At 40.8% G+C, this 23076-nt stretch overlaps 2 protein-coding genes across 9 annotated transcripts in view; one reads left to right on the forward strand and one right to left on the reverse strand.

The window, feature by feature from the left end:
• The window catches only part of Hth (Meis homeobox homothorax), a 380805-nt gene extending 367868 nt beyond the window's left edge, over positions 1-12937 (forward strand). For 4 of the 6 annotated variants that reach the window (XM_083040066.1, XM_083040065.1, XM_083040068.1 and 1 more), the window contains 2 exons: positions 5167-5332; positions 5646-12937. In XM_083040066.1, the coding sequence (XP_082896192.1) occupies positions 5167-5330 (164 nt within the window). In that variant the 3' untranslated portion in view covers positions 5331-5332; positions 5646-12937. The remainder of the gene's footprint in view (positions 1-5166; positions 5333-5645) is intronic. The other 2 variants (XM_083040070.1, XM_083040069.1) reach the window with 1 other exon arrangement.
• The window catches only part of LOC145937167 (uncharacterized), a 155156-nt gene that overhangs the window by 55857 nt on the left and 76223 nt on the right, over positions 1-23076 (reverse strand). The window contains exon 4 of one of the 3 annotated variants that reach the window (XM_083040079.1): positions 21937-22737. The exons of the other annotated variants lie outside the window; for them this stretch is intronic. Within the exon in view, the coding sequence (XP_082896205.1) occupies positions 22731-22737 (7 nt within the window). The 3' untranslated portion in view covers positions 21937-22730. Of the gene's footprint in view, positions 1-21936; positions 22738-23076 lie in introns of those variants that run through there. 3 annotated transcript variants of the gene reach the window in all.

The following is a 23076-nucleotide window of genomic DNA, read 5'->3' on the forward strand; positions in this document are numbered from 1 at the left end:
AGCACTTTAGTGCTCCGTGCCTGGTCGCTAATTAAGTCGTCAATTCCGGGTGGGTCGTTGGGAGGACGAGGTGGAACTTAGGTGCTTCCTTTAAATCTTGAGTGGAACTTCGTACTATACTCGGCCACGGTGAACTCCGGAAACTGATGGTTGTTACTTAGACTGCTCATATCTATCATGGTTTCCTTCGCTCTCTCCCTCAGAAGCGTTACTTCGTCCTTCTCTCTTTCTCTATGTTTCTCTCCCTTCTCTTCACCTCTCTCGTCGCGCCCGTTCGCGGTTTTAGCACCCTCCTCCGCGAAAGCTCCTGGAAACTCTGTCAGTAACGTTAGGTCAGGTTATACCGAGTCCGCCGGTGAGGAGAACTCGGCTTGAACTCCGACGGAACTCTGGACGGAAACTCGGCGTGAACACTCGGCGTGTCGTCGCCAACTAAGTTGGGGAGCGCCACCCACTAACCTCGGTAAGGATTTCCCGCTCATCTAGGAGGCAGCCAGAAAGTCTCGACCACCTTACACGCCTCCGGTACCTTCGGCCCCGATCCTCCGCCTACCGCTATGAACGCACGGGTCAGGCATTCAACCAGGCCGCAACCATAAGTTACTACTAATGTTGTTCCCGTGTTTCGCGACCGAATTCATCGGCAGGAATGGCTGCCTAATCTTATAAAATTCTCGCGAGATCTCTTTCATCAAACCCTTCGACTATTAGACACAAATCGTAAGGTAATTTTCACGTAAATTCGATTATTTTCTGTTAGCCATTTTAGACGAACTTTAAACTATGATATTCTGATGTCATATTCGATAAGCAACGATTTCGAAAAATTTTAGAAACCTCTTAGGCTTCGTATAATTTTCAATGCAACGAGGCTGGAATACCGCGCAAACATATCCTCTTGCGAAGTACTTCGTTCTTGAGCTTTTACTTATTTTCTTCTCTTACTTCGAAGGAAGCAGCGTAGCTTCGTCTCGCAACCAAACTTCGACGTTCCACCACCTCGAATGAGTCTGTCGCGAAAGTTTAATTAGATCCACCTTGAGGCAATTCCAAGCCCTTCTGCCATCGGTTGCCGCGGTAGCAAGTTAATGAGTCAGTAGCAAATTTCATTCAGTTACGAAGATAGTGCTTTTAATGAGTCTGAGGAAATACTCAAACTATCGAACTTGGTTCGATTACTACAAAATTTGATCAATTTTGTTACGTATATAATTAAAAATTAAATGTTCTGTTACAAATCTTTTCTAGAGATATATTTCTTTTTTAGTATATAAGTATTCTGTATAATTTCAGCTGCAATTAAATAATTAAATATACGGCTATAAACTTTGCGTCAACGAAATGAAACATACTAAAATGTATTTTCATTTTATATTCAACCATTACCGAAGCGATAAAGATTCTAAAAGCTACTTTCACCGAACGGAATATCTTTTTTTTAAGACTTAATCGGATGACGATTAACGATCTCATTTTCTACCATATCCCATCGCGAATTCGCCTAAGTAAATTACTAGTGTCATAGGGTAGATACTGTCGGCTTCCTAGCTAACCCACGTGACGACAAGCGGGAACGGATGCCAGGGGGGGTGGGTAGCTTTGTGGATTTACACGATACCGAAAATACAAGCGGCGAACCGACCTCGACCGGGGAACTTTATTGCATTACGCCATGCGGCGTTTTTCCTGTCGTCGTGCGGTCTCGTTGCACTGTGGGCTCTAACCTCATCGAATTGACCCTCTACTTTGGCTTAGTCCCGGGGACAGAAATAACGTGCTTCGTCCTGCGGCATCCGGCCCGCGTCGGAGAATCAACGAATTCCCCGGATGGCTCTGAAGAGCCGCGCGAGGATTCCCGACGCCGTAAGAACGGCCATTAAGGCGGTGATAATAGCCGGCGATAATTCGCCTTTGTTAATTAAAGCGTAACGAGGCGATAGCTCAAAGGTTTCATATAGTGGATCCGGCTACGCGATCTTCATCTTTGATCCTCTGCAATGCGACTCATGATTTATTCACAGGAAATTCCCGGGACGCTTTTATAGATCCCGATTTTATCTTGAAGCAAACTCGACAGAGATTTCTTTTATTACTGTACGAGACTCAATCAGTTAATCGAGATCCTCTCTCTCTCCTCTCTTTTTATATTATGTTTTTTTAATATTTAAATATTGCACATTTAAATCTTATTTATTGTGCCACAAGAGTTATATTTAAATCGTTCGAATAAAATTAAATTTACATATCTATCTCTATATATTTTCGATAATATAATTCAATCACATAATGTATATTAATACGTTGTTATTTGGCTCGCATTGCCATGCGAAACAGCCTTTTATTGCATACAAATAAGTGCCCTGATCTAATCGAACTTAATCGCATCCTGTTTAGAAAGACTTCGCCGCGAAACACTTTGCAATTTGCCGGCGAATAGAAAGCGACGACTTCGCGAGAAGAATCCTCGCGGGTAATATTTTCTCTCCTCCTTGACCGCTCTACCCGATCCGATCCCCCGCTTCTCCGGTCGACGTTGCAGCGTTGCAAAGAGAAGAGCGATTCCTTAATTTCCTATATTGTGGCTCGTCCCGGCTATCCCAGGACGCCCCGCTGCGTTATAGCGCGGTTTAATCACACTACAAGCGCGCATCCCTCGTTAGCGGGATATCGTACCCGCGGTGGCTATAATACGAGGCTACATTCCACGGTGCGAGAGATACGGCATGCCGTACAAGACATTTTCACCGTTCGCGACCGACGTCTAGGGCCTCTCTGCCGCGCGTTGCGGAATCGGTAATAACCTTTTGACTTTTCTTCTCTGAGAAACGGGGAACGAATCGGCGCCGTTGCGGATTATATATCGGATAGTCGGCATTTCTCGGCGAGCGAGATCGAGCGAGATATTATGCAACAACGCCGGTTTCGAATAAACCTCGTATTCCGAGGCGATTTTCTAATTGTGAATAATAACCTCGAGCCTTTCATCGCAAATCGAAAATCTCAAAGTAATATCACTGCATTTCTTTTACATAAAACTTGTCCAATTATTTTATCCTTTGTTACATACATAAAATCTTTACTAAAGGATCAGTACAGAGTATGAGGTGATAATAAAATATAATTTCTTCGATATGCGTAAAGAGAAGAGAAATCATTTTATGCAAAGTTTGATTTTTTTTTGTTATGTATCTTGATAAGTAGGATGATATTACATTTTTGTATACAAATATATTACCTTCACGTTTTTGGGAGGACAGCGAGTTGGGGGTGCACCGTTGAAAACATTCGTGGATGCCTCGCGTTGCCGATGTCGCTGGATCTATAATGATCCTTCGTGCTTGCCGAGTAGGAAATCAAGGAGAAATTGGCAGAGCAACTATATATATGTATCTACATCGCGAGAGCATCGCGCGCGGTTGAAAAACACTTGTAAGGAAACCGGAGAAAGAGACGGAGAGCTCGATGGGAGGAGGACGCTCGCAATAATTGTGATTTACGATTCGGTCGTTGGCAAAGTAAAGCGCGGCGAGTTCGTTTGAAACGGTGGCGACGCATTTCGCGGGGCAGAAGAACTCGTCGGCGGGATCGGGATGGAGAAAAAGGCGATGGGGTAAGACGAGCGAGAAAGGGAGGGAAGAAGCGAGGATTCGCCGGGGTTTCCTGCTTTTTGACAAATCGCTGATGGAAAATACAGGGAACCGTGGGAAACCGCGATGTACGAGGGCGTCGACTGGCCCCGCGAATCTGTGAGAATGGTCTCAACGATAGCGAGTCTTAATTGGCACTCTTTTCCGCGACCTTCCGGAACCGACGGCTTAATTAGCAAAGCTCGTAATTTTGCTACGCGCAGGAAGACGGAGAGAGACCGACTCTTTATAAACGTTAAATATATTCATGATGTAACGGCACGCACCTGATGATTCGCTAGACTTTAAGACGATTTTTTTTGTCACACAACGTGATCTTTCGCTTCTAATCTACAGAAATATTCCACGGCGGTTTGTAACGTCGTTCAAAGATTACGCGCAGTTGATTATATGGAGTTTGATAAGTCCTCAATGACTAAGTGTACGCAATATCGGGGCATGCAGGTCGGATTTTAGCATAAGAAAGGCTTAGCGAAACATTTCACAATGGCACATTGAGCCTTCGCGCGTTGGATCTCGGCAACACTCGTTTATCCGTCTCATTCTCTCCATCTTTATCTCGCTCGTATCTGGTTGTGCGTGTATTGGCGTAGAGGGTAGGACGCAATCAGTGCCCTTGATTTATCGTAGCAATATACATTAAGATACCGACATTAAAACTAGGGGAGTCTCCCGTGGATTCCGGGGCTCCATTACCGCTTAGAATAGAGAGAGGCGAGCTGTCGTCACGTTGCATCGAGATGCATGAGCGAGATTGAATTCTCAGCTGCGCTTGATCCGTTCGACATTTCTGAAATTAATGGCAATCGGTTACTTGTGCGCGGACGAACGTATCCCTTTTTGCTCATTAGCAATCGCGAAAGCCGCAACAGTTTATTCACATTGGCCAACAACGGATGCATATCAATGTTATCGATAATGAAATGAAAATTATATCATAACTGCATGAATATTCCAGCTAGCTTTTGATAATTCGAAATTTTGATAAAATGGTACACATATATACACTACACATACACTACATATACACATCGATATCGTCAACGTCACGAAAAAGCTTCAAACATTACTTAATAATTATAAATAGATTTATTCTTAAGTTTTTTGCATGTCATGATACAAAGTTATATATATTCGAGAATTATTTAATATTTACAAATTATTAATATTTCTTTGAAGAAATCGGTTTACTTTACGGAGAACTTTATTTGTACTTTTCCATCATTCGCTGGCTCACGAAAAGGCTCGCAATCTGAACTTACGATACACATAAGTCTTCGGAGTTATCAGAGACGTGATCGTGACTTTGGCGAATCGCATCACACGGCTCCGCCGCGCCCTTCAATGCGCTCTCCTCTCGATCTCCTTCATCCCATCTCTTTGCGATGAGGGGGACCAAGAGTATCGAGTGGTCATCGAGTTCTCGAGTTCCTCGAGAACTTTGGAAAGGGTCGCGGCGAGCTTGTCCAGTACCCGCCTGCCAATTACGGAACAGAGATCTAACCGTAGTAACGTGTAGTGTTTCCACCATTGTCTGCAGGACCGAGCGGGGCATACAGTCCGGACGCGACGATGGGTTACATGATGGACGGACAGGCGGCCAGCATGATGCACCGGCCGCCTGGTGATCCTACCTTCCACAATCAGTACCATTACCCAGAGTACTATGGACATCACATATAAAGGTTCGTATTGTACAGATACTGCGAATCTAATCGCCACGTTCGATCGGTTTCGCGTTAGAATACAGTATATTCGTCCTGGTGAACCAGCTTGTAGCCTGACAAAGATGAATGGCCACTAATTCTAATGATACATTTTATTTATGATAATTATATTCATCTTGCATAAAAAAGATATAAAGATATAAAATATAAATATATAAAAATATATTACAAATATTCTTTTAACGACTGTATATCTATATCTTTTTAATATCGTCTTATAAAATAATCGCGTTAGAATCGCGTTCAGAATGGCCAACGTTGCGTGTTTCAGAAGTACTTGCAAGATGGAACGGACGGTGGAACGACAGTTCTAGCGACATGAGAAGCGTGACGGACCTACCGTGTTCCGGCTGGCGTAGACCAGAATCGGAGGACAATGACGATCCATGATCGCCAGGACGATTTCTTGCCACGCCGCACGTCGAAATCCGTGACGCTCGGGTGCTCGGGGACGAGAGGAGAAGACACGAGGAAAAGAGAAAGGTGCAAAGGAGCGAGGTTCCCGGTTCAAGGAGGAAAGACGTGGCGGATGAAACGCCACGGGAGGCCAACGGGAAAAGAAAATCGTAGAACCGTCGAAGGAAGAGAGATACGGTTATACGAGATGGAGTGAAGTAGCTGCGGAAGCGGCGACGCAGGACACGGGGAAGATGAAACCGCGGCTTTGGTCTGGAGAATGACGCGGTGAAATTCATGTGATTGTTCTTTGTACAAATATCGCGGTGTAATAAAAAAATATTGTAGTGATTGAAGAATTTAAATGTTAAATTTTAATACGGTCGCGATCGAGATATATTAATGAAATATAAGTGATATATAGGCAATTTAGCGGGCATGTACATTAAAAAAAAAAGAGATAAACCCCCGGTGCTCGCACGGAATAGAGTATGTTCAAGTGCACAGACGATGCAAGGGAAGTATAAAAAGAGAGAAATTTTACCGAGAAAAAAAAGTGGAAATATATATATATTTTTATATGTATGTATGTACGTATGTATACATACACGTATGTATGTATTTATACATGCATATATATTAAAAATATATATATTATAAATAAATATAAATAGCGAGACACAAAAGAAGTGAATAGGAAAAGGAAACAAGATTATTAAATGGCACGAGATGATGGAGATGTTTAAAGATATACATATAAAAAGAAAACGGACACGCGCGCAAACACAACGGAGGAAAATTAGACCGAATGACATCGACGCGTGTGCCGGACTCGAGCGTCGAACATTCAACTGCATATATATATAGGAGACATTAAAATTTGTACAGTTATTAATTATAAATGAATTTACTAATTAAAGGAAAAATATATTATATATATAAATATATAATATTATATATATATATGTATATAATATAAATATATATATATATATATATATATATATATATATACATAACGAAGTAAAGAAAAAAACGTGTGGCCCTGGTTGTAATATAAGTCGAGCGTTGTAGTTGGACTGGGACGATTATCACGATATATTGCCGACGCGTAACTAGGCAGAAGAGAGAATTTCCGCGCAAATCGAGAGAGGAGAGCGGGAGACACGAGTGGCGCGAGTGAGAGAATATACGCGAGATAAACGTACTGAGGGATTCTAGATATAAATAAAAAAAAAATACGAAGATATAGGTAACAGTGAGAAAGAGAGAAAAGAAGAGATAAAGGGAAAGAGAGAGGATTGACGCTCTTCGTCGTATACTCGATGACGCAGCGATATCCCTCCGAGAGAGTCCCACCCTCTAAAATCCCAACCCAATCCAACCCCCCAAGCACAAGTGACACACACTTATACACACACTAAGACACACCGTTCTTTCAGCTTCGCAGAGATATAATATGCAGACCCACCGTACACACACAATTATACAGAACATAGCTCCCCCACGACCATAAGAATAATTAAACGGAAGTACACGCGTTTACAGTTTATTATAATATATTCTGTATAAAAAAAATAGTTAATTCAACTGTGAAAATATAAATTTGAGAGGGAGAGAAAACGCGGGATTCGATTGAGAGGACCGTCTTGCGGATCCGCGCTCGTTTTTCTAACGCACTGGTTTTTCCTCCGCGATAGAAAAACAAAAGTATCGGAGATCGAGAAGAACGATTCGTTTTTGTGATTTTATTTTTTTTTTTTGCTCATTTTCATGAAAATCTGTGATTATAACGTGAGATGCAAGAAAAAGAAAAGCACAAGCGAAATAAAAAATAAAATGATCGATATTGAAAATAATTTAATATCACGCATACATATATATATAAATATATAAGTATATATTAAATATATATACAATATATATGTATATATATATACATATATTACGCATATGTACTAATAGCGTTGTACGCGTACATTCTGATATTACGGTTGCAAAATGCATATTATTTTATATTTCGTAAATTCACGCTAGTTTTCCGTTATTCCTCTCTGTCTCCGTCCGAAACACAACATGGTTTCCGACGACATCTCAACAATCGCAAAAGAACCGACACACAAATTTAATTAAATTCAATTTAATTACATTCAATCAAAATCCGGTTACGGAGAGATTCGCTGAATTCTCGAAATCGTATGTATCGATTTATAATACATCGAATTTATTAGTTTACATTTACACCAATCTCTTTCATACATATATACTAAGTATTATTTTCATATTAAATTAATCTACAATTATCTAAACATCAGTTAATATGAATTCGTATTAAATTCATATTAAATTGATTAAATCTGATAATGTAAACATGGGATAAAATACAAGTTTGATAAGAATACTTAGTATGCATATCTCTCAAAGGGAACGATTTAAAACTAAGCTATAATATCGAGTTCTAAAGTTTCCTCGAATTTCTAAAATTCGGAGAAATTTGATTGTCGGCGTAAAAACAAAATTTGGATTGCACTTTTGTATTATCTATCAATCATAAAGCGAGATTTCAACGAATCGCACGTAAAACGAACGGAAATGGACAAAAGCGATCGTTGAGATGCTCGTCGTTTTCGGGATCACGTCGATATTCGCGGACGACATCATCATCCCTCTCTTGGAATCAATTAGCAACGAATCCGCGGCACGGGGAGCCCCCTTCGAATTTGACACTTCCCTTATCCTTTTCTCGTCGACAAAAACGAATCGGTATTATATCACCGCGATACCATCGTCGCCTCCCTTTCTGTATGCGCGTTTAGTTGCACATACACACATATACATTCATTCGCGAAGTATCGTTACGGCTGATCATGAACACAAATTCTCGTCTTTTTATTTTCGATCTTTCTCGCACTTTTTTTTTCTCTCGTTTTACGCACCCTTTTTTCGTCATATTTTCATAACCCGACGTTTTGATAAAATTATGATTATCGGTTTTTTTTCCGGCGACATGTTAGTTACGAAGGCGCAATCGAACGAAGGAGGGAATAGAATGCAATCAATCTCCAATCTGTATTTATCTCCTCCAATCGCTTGTCCCTCGTTCCCCAGTTACGGTATTTTGGAGGAATCTCTATATTTCTATACGAATCTTATCGCGCGCGCGTCTTTGATATACGTAAACATGTTAGCGAGCAAACGATGATAGAGAGATTAAGAAAAAAAAAAAATAAAGAGCGAACACGCGAGTTAGGGAACTGAAGCGAGGGGAGAGAGCGTTTCTTTTTTTCGATGAAGGGGAATGAATTTTCGAGAGACCTTTATAACGCGATACGCCAGACACAGAGCATGTTTATTAAGAGAAAAAAAATTTTAATGAAAATTAAAACGTCGATTATATATGTATATGTGAGTATGCAGATTCACGACGAATATAAAGGGTACGAAATAATAAAAAAAAAAACGTCCCTCGTTAACGTCACACGCGTCATACGAGGACGCGTGTCTCGTTGATCTCTCGACGATCGAGACACGACGGTTCGTTCGGAAGGATGGATCGTCGGCACCATCCTCTCTGATCGGAACGGAGGGTTGCGAAACGAGAGGATGACACACGAATAGAGGGAGCGCGAGAAGAGAAAGAGCATAAGACAAAAATTTTATCGATATTTTCAATACGCCCGCATACACGCAAATCTTGTATAAAAAAATTTTAATGTAACACAACTGCTCCCGCCGAGAGCTGAGCGGCAACGCGTCGGTGTTCCTCTTCACCGAACACATATCCCATTCGAGATCTATCCAGGAACAATTCCGATGGATACGCCGCGCGTAAGAAAACGATCTCGAGATCGTCTTTTACGAGGCCATTCGATGCCTCCCTTTTTGCGGCTAAGGAGGAACGTCGACGTTGCGCGTTGTGCCTCGCGCGATCGGCGTTCTAGTATACTAAACTAAAAAAAAAAAAGAAGATAACCCGCGTATACCGAAAGACTCAGGTGCGAGAAAAGTCAGTATAGCTACGGTCCTGGTTAAATCGGAACAATTATACGAATTCGTAAGTTACGTCGCGCCGAGCGAACGCACTTGCGTGTGCGTGGCTCCTCTGCGATAAGGATGCGCGCCGATCGATCATGCGATCTGCCTCCTCCCGAAGTAGACAGGTAGGTAGGTAGGAAATGGCACACGAGGAGATAGAGAGAAGGGCTCCTCGGTCGTATTAATCCGTCGAGTCCTTCTCTCGACGCGCCAATTCTCTCGTCGGGGAAATTAATCGCGGATCTCACCGCGATCAGGATGAAAACGGTATACGATAAAATAGACGGAAATTGTATACGTTACGCGCGAGATCGCGTCGCCGAGATGAGATCGCACGCGCGAGAGATCTCTCAGTTTGATGATTTTGACGAATTTAAATTTTGCTTCGTCTAATATCCATGATTAATTTCGGCGCGCACGATCTTCGATCATAAAAGATTAATTATATCTATATCATATAGTTATCGAGAACGAGACAATCAAGAAGTATACTAATCGATGACGGTCGACGCGTTCTTCTTTTACTTGTCATTGTGCGCAGCCACGAGAACGACGGCGCGTTTTTACGAATTATATTTGTTGACCAATATATTGTTTAATTTTTTGTTGAGGCCACCGTCTTTGGCCGCGCACGACGACACGTCAAATCATATGCGGTCGTACAAGAGCGATCGATTTCCCTAACGAAGAATGACGCTTAAGGAACGCTTACAGAGCGTTCACAAATCTGATTTGCAAAATAATCTGAAGATACAGGGATATGTTTTTTTTGTAGATTTTGTAAATTAACAGGAAATGAAAAAAGACACTTACCTGATTATGAAATACAGGGAGCAAGAAAAGCTTCAGTTCTCATTCCGACAATGGAGGGAGCGTAGTGGCTCTTGCAGGAGATGATTTCTGTGTTATATAGCTGTGGATATACATACGTCTTAGTACGAGATTTTCAATCTATATACTCGGGATCAGGATAAATTATTCCCTTTGTCAAAAATGATTATTTTAGGATGCTTTAATTGCTGGTGCGATACTTTGACTTTAACTCGTCTCTTGTCCGCTCGTATGCAGATGTATAAAAAAAATGACAACTCCAGCAGCAGCACAGATACTCTCGATAATGTATCATAAAAGATTTTTTTCCTTATTACGTCACATTAATATACTTGATGGAATAACTATTAAAATTATAATTAGAGAAAGAGAAGAGAGATTTAATTATTAAATGTGTAGCTTGCCTGAAAAGGTGTAAAAGAAGGATCAAAAGATGCAAACACACAGTGTTATATATATTTGAATAGGTTCTTTATATATACATTTATACACAATAATTTATACTTTATATAAAATATCAGTATTTATTTTATAAATTTTTAATAAATCTTGCATTATACAATATCTCTGTACTCTGAAACTTACATTTTCATTATTTTACAATTATTTTTTCTTAATGTCGTTCACGATGTGTCGACACAACAGCAAACTTAATTTAAAGAAATTAATGTAAATTGTCATAGTATTCGACAATCTATCGAATTCAATTACAATTGTAGTTTGATATAATTGAGGCATGCGCGAATTCGTGAAAAATAGAATTATTTTTAAAAAGAAATTTAAAAAAATATGAGCAAAGAGGAGATCGCATGATCGAGTACGCGCACAGATAATGGCAGACTCGAGCGAAGACTGGAGCGACCGGACGTCGTATTGGCTGTTCGTTTTATAAATGAGTTCACTCGATTGAATCATCGCCTTAAAAATGTATACGAAGTAACAGGTAAGGTCTATCTAAGTAATAATCATGTTAGAGGGTAAACATAACAAAGATTTTATGAGTGGCGACACGAGCGAGACGCGAAGACGGTGAGAGAGGACAACAGTAAATGCGTGTATGCATGCGTATGTATGTGTGTGTGCGTGGGTGTATGCGTGTGAAAAAAAATGAACGAGTGGAATAATGCGAAAGAGAGAAAAACGCGCGAGAAAAACGATCGAAGGAAAAAGAAAAACGTATGCGTGCATACGAACAGCAAGCGAGCCAGAGTGATGGAACAATGTATAATTATTGTGTAATTATGAACAATAAACGAGATAACGGCTACGACGTCGACGATTGCGACGATGATCATAATGATGATGATGCTGATGATGATGATGAGGACGATGCCATTCGCGGCGTCGCGACAAAGATCGCAGCTATCATCGTTATGATTATGAAAGCGATGCGAATCGATCACGATAACGGGGTCTGTGAAGCTGATACACGAATGACGGCGCATACGATGATGTGTATAGTAAGCTAAAATTTTATTATATCGGTATGAAATCAGATTTTTGCAATTGTTTGCGTATTGACGACCTATCGACGCCCTTAAGTAAGAAAATGAAGAAACTTCAAATAAATTAAAACAAAAAAGAATGAAATAAAAATTGTGTTCTGCTTTGTAAATCGTATCGCTCTTCGATATTTACTTACGATTGTGATAGTGAGGAAAGAATGAGATGAAAAACGAGAATGAGAGAGAGAGATGAGTGAAAGGGAGGAGAAAATGTGGGTGCGCAGGAGAACGAGAAAAAAAGAAACATGTGATTACGATATAGTTATATATGGCAGCCGAAAATCCTTTCTACGTGCTTATCGCGAGCACAGGAGACGTGCTCGTTGCCCGGATTGTACACTCTCGCGTATACGAAAAACGATAAGGGAAACGTGAAGAATGAAACGTGGTGATCTGCGAGACACCGCTGGTCAAAAGGTAAAACGGAGGATCGAAGAGTTGGGATACCGCACGTTGATGTAAAGTATTAAGTATTATGGGACTACGTGCATACATATAGTTGTACTAAAAAAAGGGCGCAAACGTCTCGAGCCATCACGTATCAAGATACACGTACACCACACATGCATACAGACACAGAGACACATAACACACACATACACAAATGCAAGGATACAGAGACGAAAAAGATCACACTCGATCATTTGTGTACTTGAACTGATCGGTTCTGTTTCATTAAACTTACGGATGGAACACGCGATGACGGAAAACGATGTCAAAGAGGTGGTCTATGTTAGAGAGTGTCCATTGTATAGTGTTTTTTGAAACGTGAGCATTAAATGCTACATCTTGTGTACATTCGCTGTGTTGCGCTTCATTATGCACGCTCGCGAGAAAACGTCGCGACGCCGTTGATGCCGAACATGGATTAGTCTCGCTTTTAATTCGAGAGAAACGACGTTAACTTTTCTCAGTCGTAATATTGATCCTTTTAATTATAAATTACTTTATTTATTTATTCCTTCGTCTGGTCACACTCGACATTCTGATTTCCGCGGCATAAAGTAAAAGTTAAACGGAGCTATCGAAAGAATTATGATTTTTTATTCGAGCATCACACGCGTCTCGCATTTTGTCGCGAGTGTTGACCATGTTCCAGTACCTAAGACTCCTTTTACAAATCTCTCGATCTATGCATTTTTAACTCAATTTTCTCAAAGAAGAAATGTGGATGTCAATTGTTTTCTTAAAATAACGAATCGTATGACAACGAGGAGATACTTTACTGTCGCTTAAATGGAAGAGTAATCTGTGCAGAAGAACGTAAAATCTTGTCAAGATCGTCGAAACGGGCGACATCGTCGTATCAAAATCGACCAACCACTCGTTTGTATGACCGACGTTTTATAGCACGGAGATCTTGGCAGGATAGGTGGGCGGAGGGTTGTTAGCGAGCTGTCGATGGCTTTGCTTTGTTATCCGCCATCCCCGGAGTCGCCTCCTACGAGCTCGAGCGAAAAGCGAAAGGGTGCCGTATAAAACACACATTTGCGATCCGTACGCATCCCCTGGACCGAGTCTCCTCCCCGCGTCTCGTTCTGTCTCTCGGCATACTGCCTGTTCTGAAATATGATAGGGCGGCTGGAGGGCTAGAAAGCACATCGCGGTGTTGCTGTAGGTGCCAATTACCGCTGATGGTTATTCCATGGAAATGGACCTTGTTACGCGGCCAGCGTCGACAATCGGGGAAGGTACCAATTATTTTTGCTGCCATCGATGCTTCCTGCCAGGCGTCATCCGGCGAAAGCGCCGAGTCGGCGGTTCGTCCGGCGTCGGTGTCAGAAACTCTAACGAGATACCGCGTGATGTCGAGGAACGCGCGGCGATCGAAATTTTCCGTCCCTTTTCTTCCCTTCACTTCATCCCTGAACAATCGTTCTATTCGACCTTTTTTTTTTTTCTTTAACTATTCATCTTTCATTGGCTGTTCTTTTCCGAAACAATTAAAATTAAACATAACATTTTAATAATTTTAGAGCATGATCGACATTATGTAAGTATATTATGCATATCTTAATATTCACGTTATTAAAAGGGCATAATAGCATTTTTTTCCCATCTACTTGTATTATTAATATTAAACTTTATTTTAAATTTAGTAATTATATCAACTTTTATAGATTATGTATAAACGTGCGTAACTAATTTTTAATTTGTTTTAATTTATTTCGACGCATTTTGATTTAAAAAATGTACAACTTTCTCCTAAAAATATACGGTTTAACGGTAAATATCCATTATAAAACCAATAATCGATAATAAAAAACAACTGTTCAATCTTGTCGAAATCAATTCTTCCGCTCTACTTATTTTCCTTCGTGATTAATTAATTGAGCGAGCAGTACTGACATTTAAATCATCTTTATATTTCGTTGTAGAACGTCGCTAAAGGGAACCGATCGAACGTATACGCGAAAGTTCCGCGAGCTTTTGGATTCGACTACTCATTCGCGAGACGGTAGCAATTTCTGCATTAGCCGGAAATCGCGCCAGCGGTAGCTTTAATCAGCCGTCGAAGCAGGCGATCCGTGAAGCCGTTAGAAAGTTCGTCGAACTAACTCGGTCGTCGTCTAACGCGGTAGTGCGCGTTAGAAAGCCGGTAATATATTAGACGCGGGAAGGCCCTGCGAGCAAACAATCTCGTAATGGCAGGACGGCACGGCTGACTGGTGGCGCGGTAATGAGATATTAGAGCTGAGCTTGGCCTGCTAGAAGGGAGCGGCCACTTCGGGGTAGTAATGCGCGATAGGCGCCCGTTTATGTCTCACGGAGCCGGGGGGTTGTTATTACGTAGCATTGCCGGGACGAGGGCTAGTATCGTTTGCTCTCTCTCGGGACACGATTACGACGCCGGGCTACCTCGATCCTCACTCAATGCGCGCAGCTCCGATCGCGAAATTGACACCGTCGGAAATGAATTTTCAAGCCTTAACTTTTAATTTTTAACTCATTACGCGCGTCTTTTTTTCGTTATCTCTTTTATTTTTCCTCATGATTTTACGTGATTTTAAATTTTTAATAATTAGTATTCTTAGTTGTGTATTACATGAATAAAATATTATGCGAATAATTAAAATATTTGTATAGAAAAATGTGTCATCAAATTTTTTATACTATTATTATTATTATTATTTAAAATGCATAATTTGTATTTTTATTATATCTTGATAGAGATTTACATTTAATAATAAATTTACTCAATTTTCTTATGTTGATAAAAAATAAATAAAACTACATATCTAATATAAGTATAAATTCCATGTGTTTTGATTATAGAGACTCATTCACCTCTGCACAAATTATAACTAAACCGTCGTGATAGTACGTCATCAAAGTAATTGGTGACTAAGCGACAGCGCTGCACATATCAAATGTCAACGACGCATAAATAGGTCGCATTCGGTGGATAGACAGGTCGAATGTGGTGTGTTTCGTGCAGGTGCAACATGTTAACGAAAAGCTCGTACTGACAGTCATTGATTGGCAATGATCAAAGCCCTAGTCTGCCACTCAACGTACTCGTAAATCGCGTATCCGAAATGCATATTAAAAGTTATGATGTAAAACGCTTCATCGCATATACACGAGTAGTTCAATATGCATTGATTTATCGATCTCTTGCATTTAATTCACTGATTTTCATTTTGATCACTTTTTATCGACTTTGTCATGTGCAAAATTTATTCATTGATAAGCTTGCGAATGCTCAAACTACCCATAAAAAATCACAACTATAATAAGACAATTATTCTTAAATTAATTTAAAAAAAAAGACAAAAAAAATTTCAAGATATTAAATTATATAGAGAGAAAAGATTTAACGCTCAATAATTCTGCTGAGAATGTCACGTAAAAATTCCGAATTCAAGTAAAATGTTGTCAGATAATCCTGAAATGTCGTACTTTACGAGGGAACCGTTTCTTTCGAGCGAAAGTAATCGCGGTGGCGGTCACGGGAATCGCTCGCGCCATTCATCAGCGGCGCATAAACAGGTCGCGCGAGATCCATTCCCCAATAAACAGCTCGAGTGTGGCATGATTCCGTCAGGGTAGCACAGTAGCCCAGAAGCGAAGTGGCGAAACGGTAGCAAGCAGGCGGCCGGCTGCGTCGACGGTCGTCTCTTCCTCTCGTTTTCATCCCCTCTGCCGCAGCCCTCTGCCGCCACTGCCACCGTCGCCGTCCTCTCTCTTTCCCTCGCGCCCACGTACGGACAAATGGGTGTCCCTGCATATGTAAAAGCGGCGCTGTGTTCGGCTCACCCTCGGCCAGCCATTTGTCAATGTCAAGGCGCGAGCGCCGTATCCATAGCAACACCCCCGGACGGCCGGGGGTGCGAGTGCGAGCGAGTACGAGCGAGCGGCGCGGGCAACCCTCGGTTTCGCGCGACTTCCATCCCCGCTGGCGGGACGCAACCCCCGGGCTTGGGTTTCCACCACCATGGGCCGCCGCCGCCGCCGCCTCCGCTACCCTCTACTACGCTCGCCGTAGCCGCTGGCTGCTGCCACCCTTCGCCGCTACCCCCTCGGCGACTACAACCCTGCCGCCACCGACCGGCTAGGTCCCCGCACGCACGCGCTCTCACGCCCTTCGTAACTCCTGATGACGCTACCCTTATTCTTGAGGGCGCCTCAGGACGAGCAGCCGCCAGCTGTTCTCGACGTTGATGATATTTTCGTGTAAATGCTCGAATTGTTTCTGGTAACGAAGATCTTTGTCAAATCAACGGTTGACTGTTTTAATTTTCCAGACTAGAGTTGTAAATATAACTGAAAGAGTCTAGATTTAACTTTAAAGTATCCCTGCGTTAAAAAAATATATATAATTCTAAAGAGATCTTGATAATGTATTGCTGATGTAAGCAAAGGGATGTAAGCAAAGGTTCCATTTCTTATGATTATAATAAAAATTGTCAACTTTTTGATTATACATCATTTTATTTTGTCATAATATAATTACAATTTTACTCTTTTTTAATTTTCTCAAATTTATAATTAATCTATATTCCAATTAAATACGTAAAGGAAGTAAAATATTTTAATTCGTAATTTTGTTAAGAGAATTATATAATATTATACTTATTACTGTCTGTAGAAATTATTCTATGCTTGTATAAGTATCAATCATAGGATATCGTACAGAATTTTTTTTTCAAAAAAAGTATATGTCAATTGGCATATAGTGCTCAATATATTTCGGAAATAGCGTGAATAACAGTCGACGGTTATTCAATGACATCTTATAAGACTCTCCCGTCACAGAGTTGGATGACGCGGCGTAAAAACGCTCAAAGACATGTACGTATCCCCCTGAGAAATTCTTTATCGCGTCATAATGTACAGAAAACAAAGAGAGGCTCGCAGGCGTGGAAACGGTAGGAATAGTGGAGCAAGTCACACGAAGGAGAAAGATACCGGCGAAAACGTAGGGAAAAAGAAAGATAGAGAAAGAGAAACTGAGTACGTCCTGTACACGCTAAGAGAGGAAAGAAAGTGAGGGAACGAGCGAGAGTTGTGCAGAGAGGGAGACGGAGGTCGACGATGGTGGAGAACGGTCGTCGAGCGGTCGGTCTAGGTGGTGCGGGCGGTAACGACTGCATAGCAAGACAGCTCGCTTAAATATGCAGGATGGGCGGCGGCGGGCAGCATTGTAGCGTGCTTGTAGCACGGAGCAACGGGGTGAACTCGGTACTGAGGGAAATGAAGGGAACGAACGTGCGAGAGAGGGAACGAGAGATAAACGGGGAAGGAAAGGGGACAGAGAGAAAGCGAGTGAGAGACAGAAGGGGTGAGAGAAAGGAGGAAGGAAAGAGAAAGGGGGTGAACGGGGTTGGAGAAAGAGAGAGAAAATGTAGAATGTGGGGTGGTCGGGGAGAGAAAGAGAGAGAGGAGAACGAGAGGAGAGAGCGAAGGTGGTCGCAGGCGCTTGCGCGGCCCGTAATGATTGACTGGCTCGCTGGCAGCCAACAGACAGACGTTCGCCCACCAGACCAACCAGCTCACCCCCGTGCTAACCCACCCCATCCCCTTCTTCCTGATCCTGCCGTCCACCGCGTATCCTCTCACTTTCTCTCTCTTCCTTTCTCTCTCTCTCTCTCTCTCTCTCTCTCTCTCTCTCTCTCTCTCTCTCTCTCTCTCTCTCTCTCCCCCTATTTCTCTCGATCTCCCTTTCGCTCTTTCGTTCGGAACAACCTCTGCCGCCAGAACCATCGGCCCTGGAGCACAAACTCGCTCAAAAAGCTCGCAATACAATGCACGGTGCTTTCTCTCTCTCTTTCTCTCCTCCATTTCTTCCTTCCCCTCTTGTCCTCTATTCCTCACTACCGTGTCTCTCTTTTCTTCCGCGGCTCACCGAGCACTCTCCCGGCAATCCTCCCTTATCGCTACCCTTTCAACCCTTTCTTCACCGGAGCGCGATCCCGACCGCCGTGGATTCCCATATGTGGCTACGTACAAAAAGCAGCTATCGCCAGATAACCCCGGCCATTGAATCTTTAAAAGTTGGCTTATACTTGTATAATGCTATATCGATTCCCCCGTCAACGATCTGTGGGCGCGCGAGAGGGTGGAGCATGCGTTTTCGAAAATGCGGCCGTGGGACTTTTGGATTAAGCCGACCACTAAATAATCCCGGATAACATGAAAATAATTAAATGCGCTTTGATACGATGACGGCGAGTTTTTGGCCGTTGGCGTATAGAGATAGAGAGAGAAAAAGAGAGATAGAGAGAAAAGGGGGAAGGAGGGAAGAGAAAGAGGGAGAGAGAGAGTCTTGCGCGATGCTATTATATTATTATTAAATTAAAATGTCGAAATGTGTACGCGCAGATACGCGAGTGCTTCCACAATTTATAATTTACATTACAAAGAATATTCAATTAATTATATAATAGCGACGCATAATAAACTGAGCATTTTTCCGCGTGAAAATCAAATGCGGCCGTAATTCGCTTATATATATAATAACTTTTCGCACACTATCGCATCACACGAAGGAAACGAAAACTGCCAAAGTGAGCGACCAGAGTTTGTCTCTTTTGACGCGAGAATCTTATCCCTCGAAAGTCCTCGCTCGACGACGAGAGAAAAAGCGACGGCGTTGCTCTCTCCGTGGCGCACGTTGTTATTTTCTTTCCTCTTTTTTTCGAGGCGTTTAATCCAATACCGGCCATGCGTCCATCAACTACGGTCGCAAAGGTTTTGTCCCGGTGCCGAGCACGCCGTCGGCCATCCCCGTAAATTCGCGCGTGGCCGCGCGCAATGTTCTGCGTGTCGCATAAAGCGTAAAACCAACGTGAATTACGGTAGGATCGCGTTACACCGCCCGTGGCAGTCGGCGGCGTTCGACAATTCCCGCTGTCCTTCGTCCTTTTAGAAATTCATGTAATTTTTTGCCCGCCGGCGCCAGACGCGCCAATTTTCCCACGGAAAAGCGCACCGTTTTCGGCGCACCCGAAATTTAGGACTCTGGATTTTCCGATGTCTCTTTCTCTCCCCCGATCTCCTAAAATATATATATCTGTGCGCTTAAATCCGGCATCACATGTGTAACGTTTGAATTAACAGGCTCTCTCGTGCCTGAGCCGTATTAATAACTTTCTCGGTGTAACATACGAAATATACTGATTACATACATCGAGTATCATAAATTTCATTTAGAAACATGGCAGTCAAGTAAAATAGTTTTATACACTGCTCAAATATGTGATTGTAGAATTGTCATTTCATTTTTATCGATTTTTTGAAAGTTGCTGAGTATATGTACTGTAAAGATGTTGTTGGATCGACTGAAAAATTTAAACTCCAATTCGATTTTATTGGAGAATTCTAAAGCTATATACCTTAATTCCCTTAATTCTATCTCATTTATATGTGCCACGTTTCTTCCATCTCGAGACATAAAGTCAGTTAATGCTCTTGGAGCAAATACGGTTTAAATGCTTACTCTGAACAGCTGATCACTGTGCTAAAAATACCGACACTTTTCATCTCGTAGAGAAATCAGAAAGTCATTATGTATGGCGAATCTTCTAAACAACTTGATGCAAAAAGCAATATAATAAATGGAAAAAAAAAAAAAAAAATCTATAAAAAAAATAATTGTAAGAAAATACAAATTTTATGATCCCGTTTTTGTATATATATTTCCGATATTTGCATCACTTTGGTCCTATTTATTATATAAACAGAATGTAGTATTTTATAAATTACAAGCTCGTGAATTATGAAAATTTTAATTATCGCCGGTAATTAAAATTTAAAAAAATGTGTGAATAAATGTATTTAAAAATATAAGAAAATACTAATAAAATAATCCTCTGTTCGATAATAGCAAATCATGCATGAATCAGTCGCGGTCGTGTCGCGATCCAAGACTAGCTTGCAAGAGAGACCATAAATTCGCTCGAAGCGGAATTCAAGTGCGAACGAATTTGTAGGCTCTCACTTACACGGCCGTGGGCCTCGGCTGTAAATGGCCTTACAACCTCTCGGCAAGTAGCGACCGACAATTAATCGCGCGGCATTAAGCGTAAATGAACTTTCGCCCCTAGCGGCGAATTCGTCCGTTCCACGCGTTCAAATTCGATGTGAGAATCGACGTAGTTCTTGACCGACGTTCGTTAATAATTAAGTAGGAGTACATTAACTTATATACTACTTTGAAATTCTCTTTATAAAATACTACTATGCAAATGTTGCATCTAATCAATTTTTTTTGCAAAAGTAGAATTTATTAATGAAAAAATTATTATAGATACAGCTGATTGACACATTTTTTCTCAATCAATTTTTGCTTGAACAAAATACGAATAACCCAGAAAGACAAGATAAGCCATTAACATCGCGACATTCGTGTACAATGTGATAATTAACGATATAGTGTCATCGAAGCTCTTAATCTTTCGGTAAGGATTGTAATGTTCCTTGAAAATTAGCATAATAATATATCGTCGACCACCTCGACCAATTAAATGGCCATAAAGCGAACTGAGGTTTTGGCGACAATTCTACAGTATCGTGCTGAGCTAACTCGAAGAGGGGCTATTAATGAATAGTTCCTTCACGTAAAGTGTCAGAAGATAGTAAACTTGTCCTTTCATGTGCTAGATAACATTCCTTCGAGATTTGGTTTTGGGCCGGTAATATCGATTATCGAAGAATAGAGAATGTGCAACGACATAAACGCGCTTGCAATCGAATATATGTATAACTAACCACTGTTAATAATAATTTTACGAAGTGATTGAGTTGCCTAGACATTTTTTCTCGTACCTTATTTAATATTAGAATATGTCATTTTTATTCATCTTGATGCAAGTACTATTCAAGTGAATATTATACAACTAATTATAAGATTAATATCTTCATATAATTTTTTTATATCTCAAAAATTTTAATCAATTGACGATGATCAATCTCACGCTATTCGATCTCTCGAGACATCGCAACTTCCTCACTTCCTGACGATAAATCGTCCGAATCTTTAGCACACCGCATCGTTAAAGGATCGTTAACGGATCCTCTTCAAAGCCGACATGAGACAGATAGAACGATTTGTCAGGATTCGTGATGGGAGTCCTGTGAGGATTGTTGAAAGGGTACGGAAAGTATTATGAACGCGAAACACTATCATCAGATATGGTTGGCAGAATAAAGTTATTTTTATTGATAGTCCAAGTGTCAATTTTATACAAATCTTAAAATATGTATACATATAAACCTGCAATTAGATATTGGTATATTTACAATTATAGATATTAGTATATTTATTTACATTATTATCACTGTTTCAAAATTTTTACAAGTAAATTGTACTTAAAAAAAGTCTATGTGCCAAGATTTAATAATAATTATATTGTAGTAGTGTGTGACTCTCTATAAATTCATACAAAAACATTGTTTGATTTATCAAAGATTATTACTATTTTATATATTTTGATCAATATCTCTCGCATAAAAATCAGTACATTTGATTTCGTTATATTCTATAGTTAGCTTTGTATAACATTACAGCATCGTCGCCAAATTTATGGCGTTTAATTAGTCGAAATAGACAATGATATATTATTCCGTCCACATTTAGAACTGCTAATTTTATACAAAGTATATCCCGAAAAGTCTACTTCTTGCAAGTTTTCCAATAGACATTACATCACACATTCGCGCGCGAGGATTAATAATAATTTTTAAAAAGTCATATTCTTCCTTAATCATAAAATGTGGTGTAAGTTATAATACGAGATAGCTTGCGCGACCATTATTGGTTTATCTTGGACGACCTATTTGCACACGGTAAGCCTTTCTCGTAACGAACGACTGCCATAATCGAGGTCAACGATATTTTTCTTTTTCTTTTTTTTCCTTCAAGATATCGTTTTCCGGAGAAAATCTTACTCAAGACGATCAAGACATTTTTCGATACAAGGCGGCAGCCTCTTTTCCCATCCACAGCTCGCAGTATTGGAGTTGGTATTATTTCTACGGTATCACGGTATTCCCCGTGGGATGGAAGCGAAAAACTCCAGCTAACTCGCATCTGTATCAATTTATGCGGCCGACACGGTTGCCCGGCACAAAGCGGAAATGCCTGGCTACCAACTAGAAAAGAGGATAAAGTGAGGGAGCCCAGGAAAGGTTTGAAGCACCACACACATTTCGATTAACGTTACTCGCGTTTCATTTTCAAGCAAAATGTCGAAAAATCTAATAAGCTCATCTGTATTAATCGAAGTGTCATCACATATAAATTACTGTCTCGAATAAACAAAAGTTCAATGGACGTGGAATTATATTGCTGAAAATCTAATTAAATTATCGTAATATATAATATATATTTCCATTGTGATAACAATACCCCAATAATGCTCTTATTAACTTTGATTAATGTTAAATAAATATTTGACTTGTGCCCGGATATCTATCGTTTCACATATCATG

Source organism: Prenolepis imparis, unplaced genomic scaffold (assembly GCF_030444845.1).
Source record: "Prenolepis imparis isolate NDT839.2.m4 unplaced genomic scaffold, iyPreImpa1.0 SCAF_6, whole genome shotgun sequence".
NCBI classification, from domain to species: domain Eukaryota; kingdom Metazoa; phylum Arthropoda; class Insecta; order Hymenoptera; family Formicidae; genus Prenolepis; species Prenolepis imparis.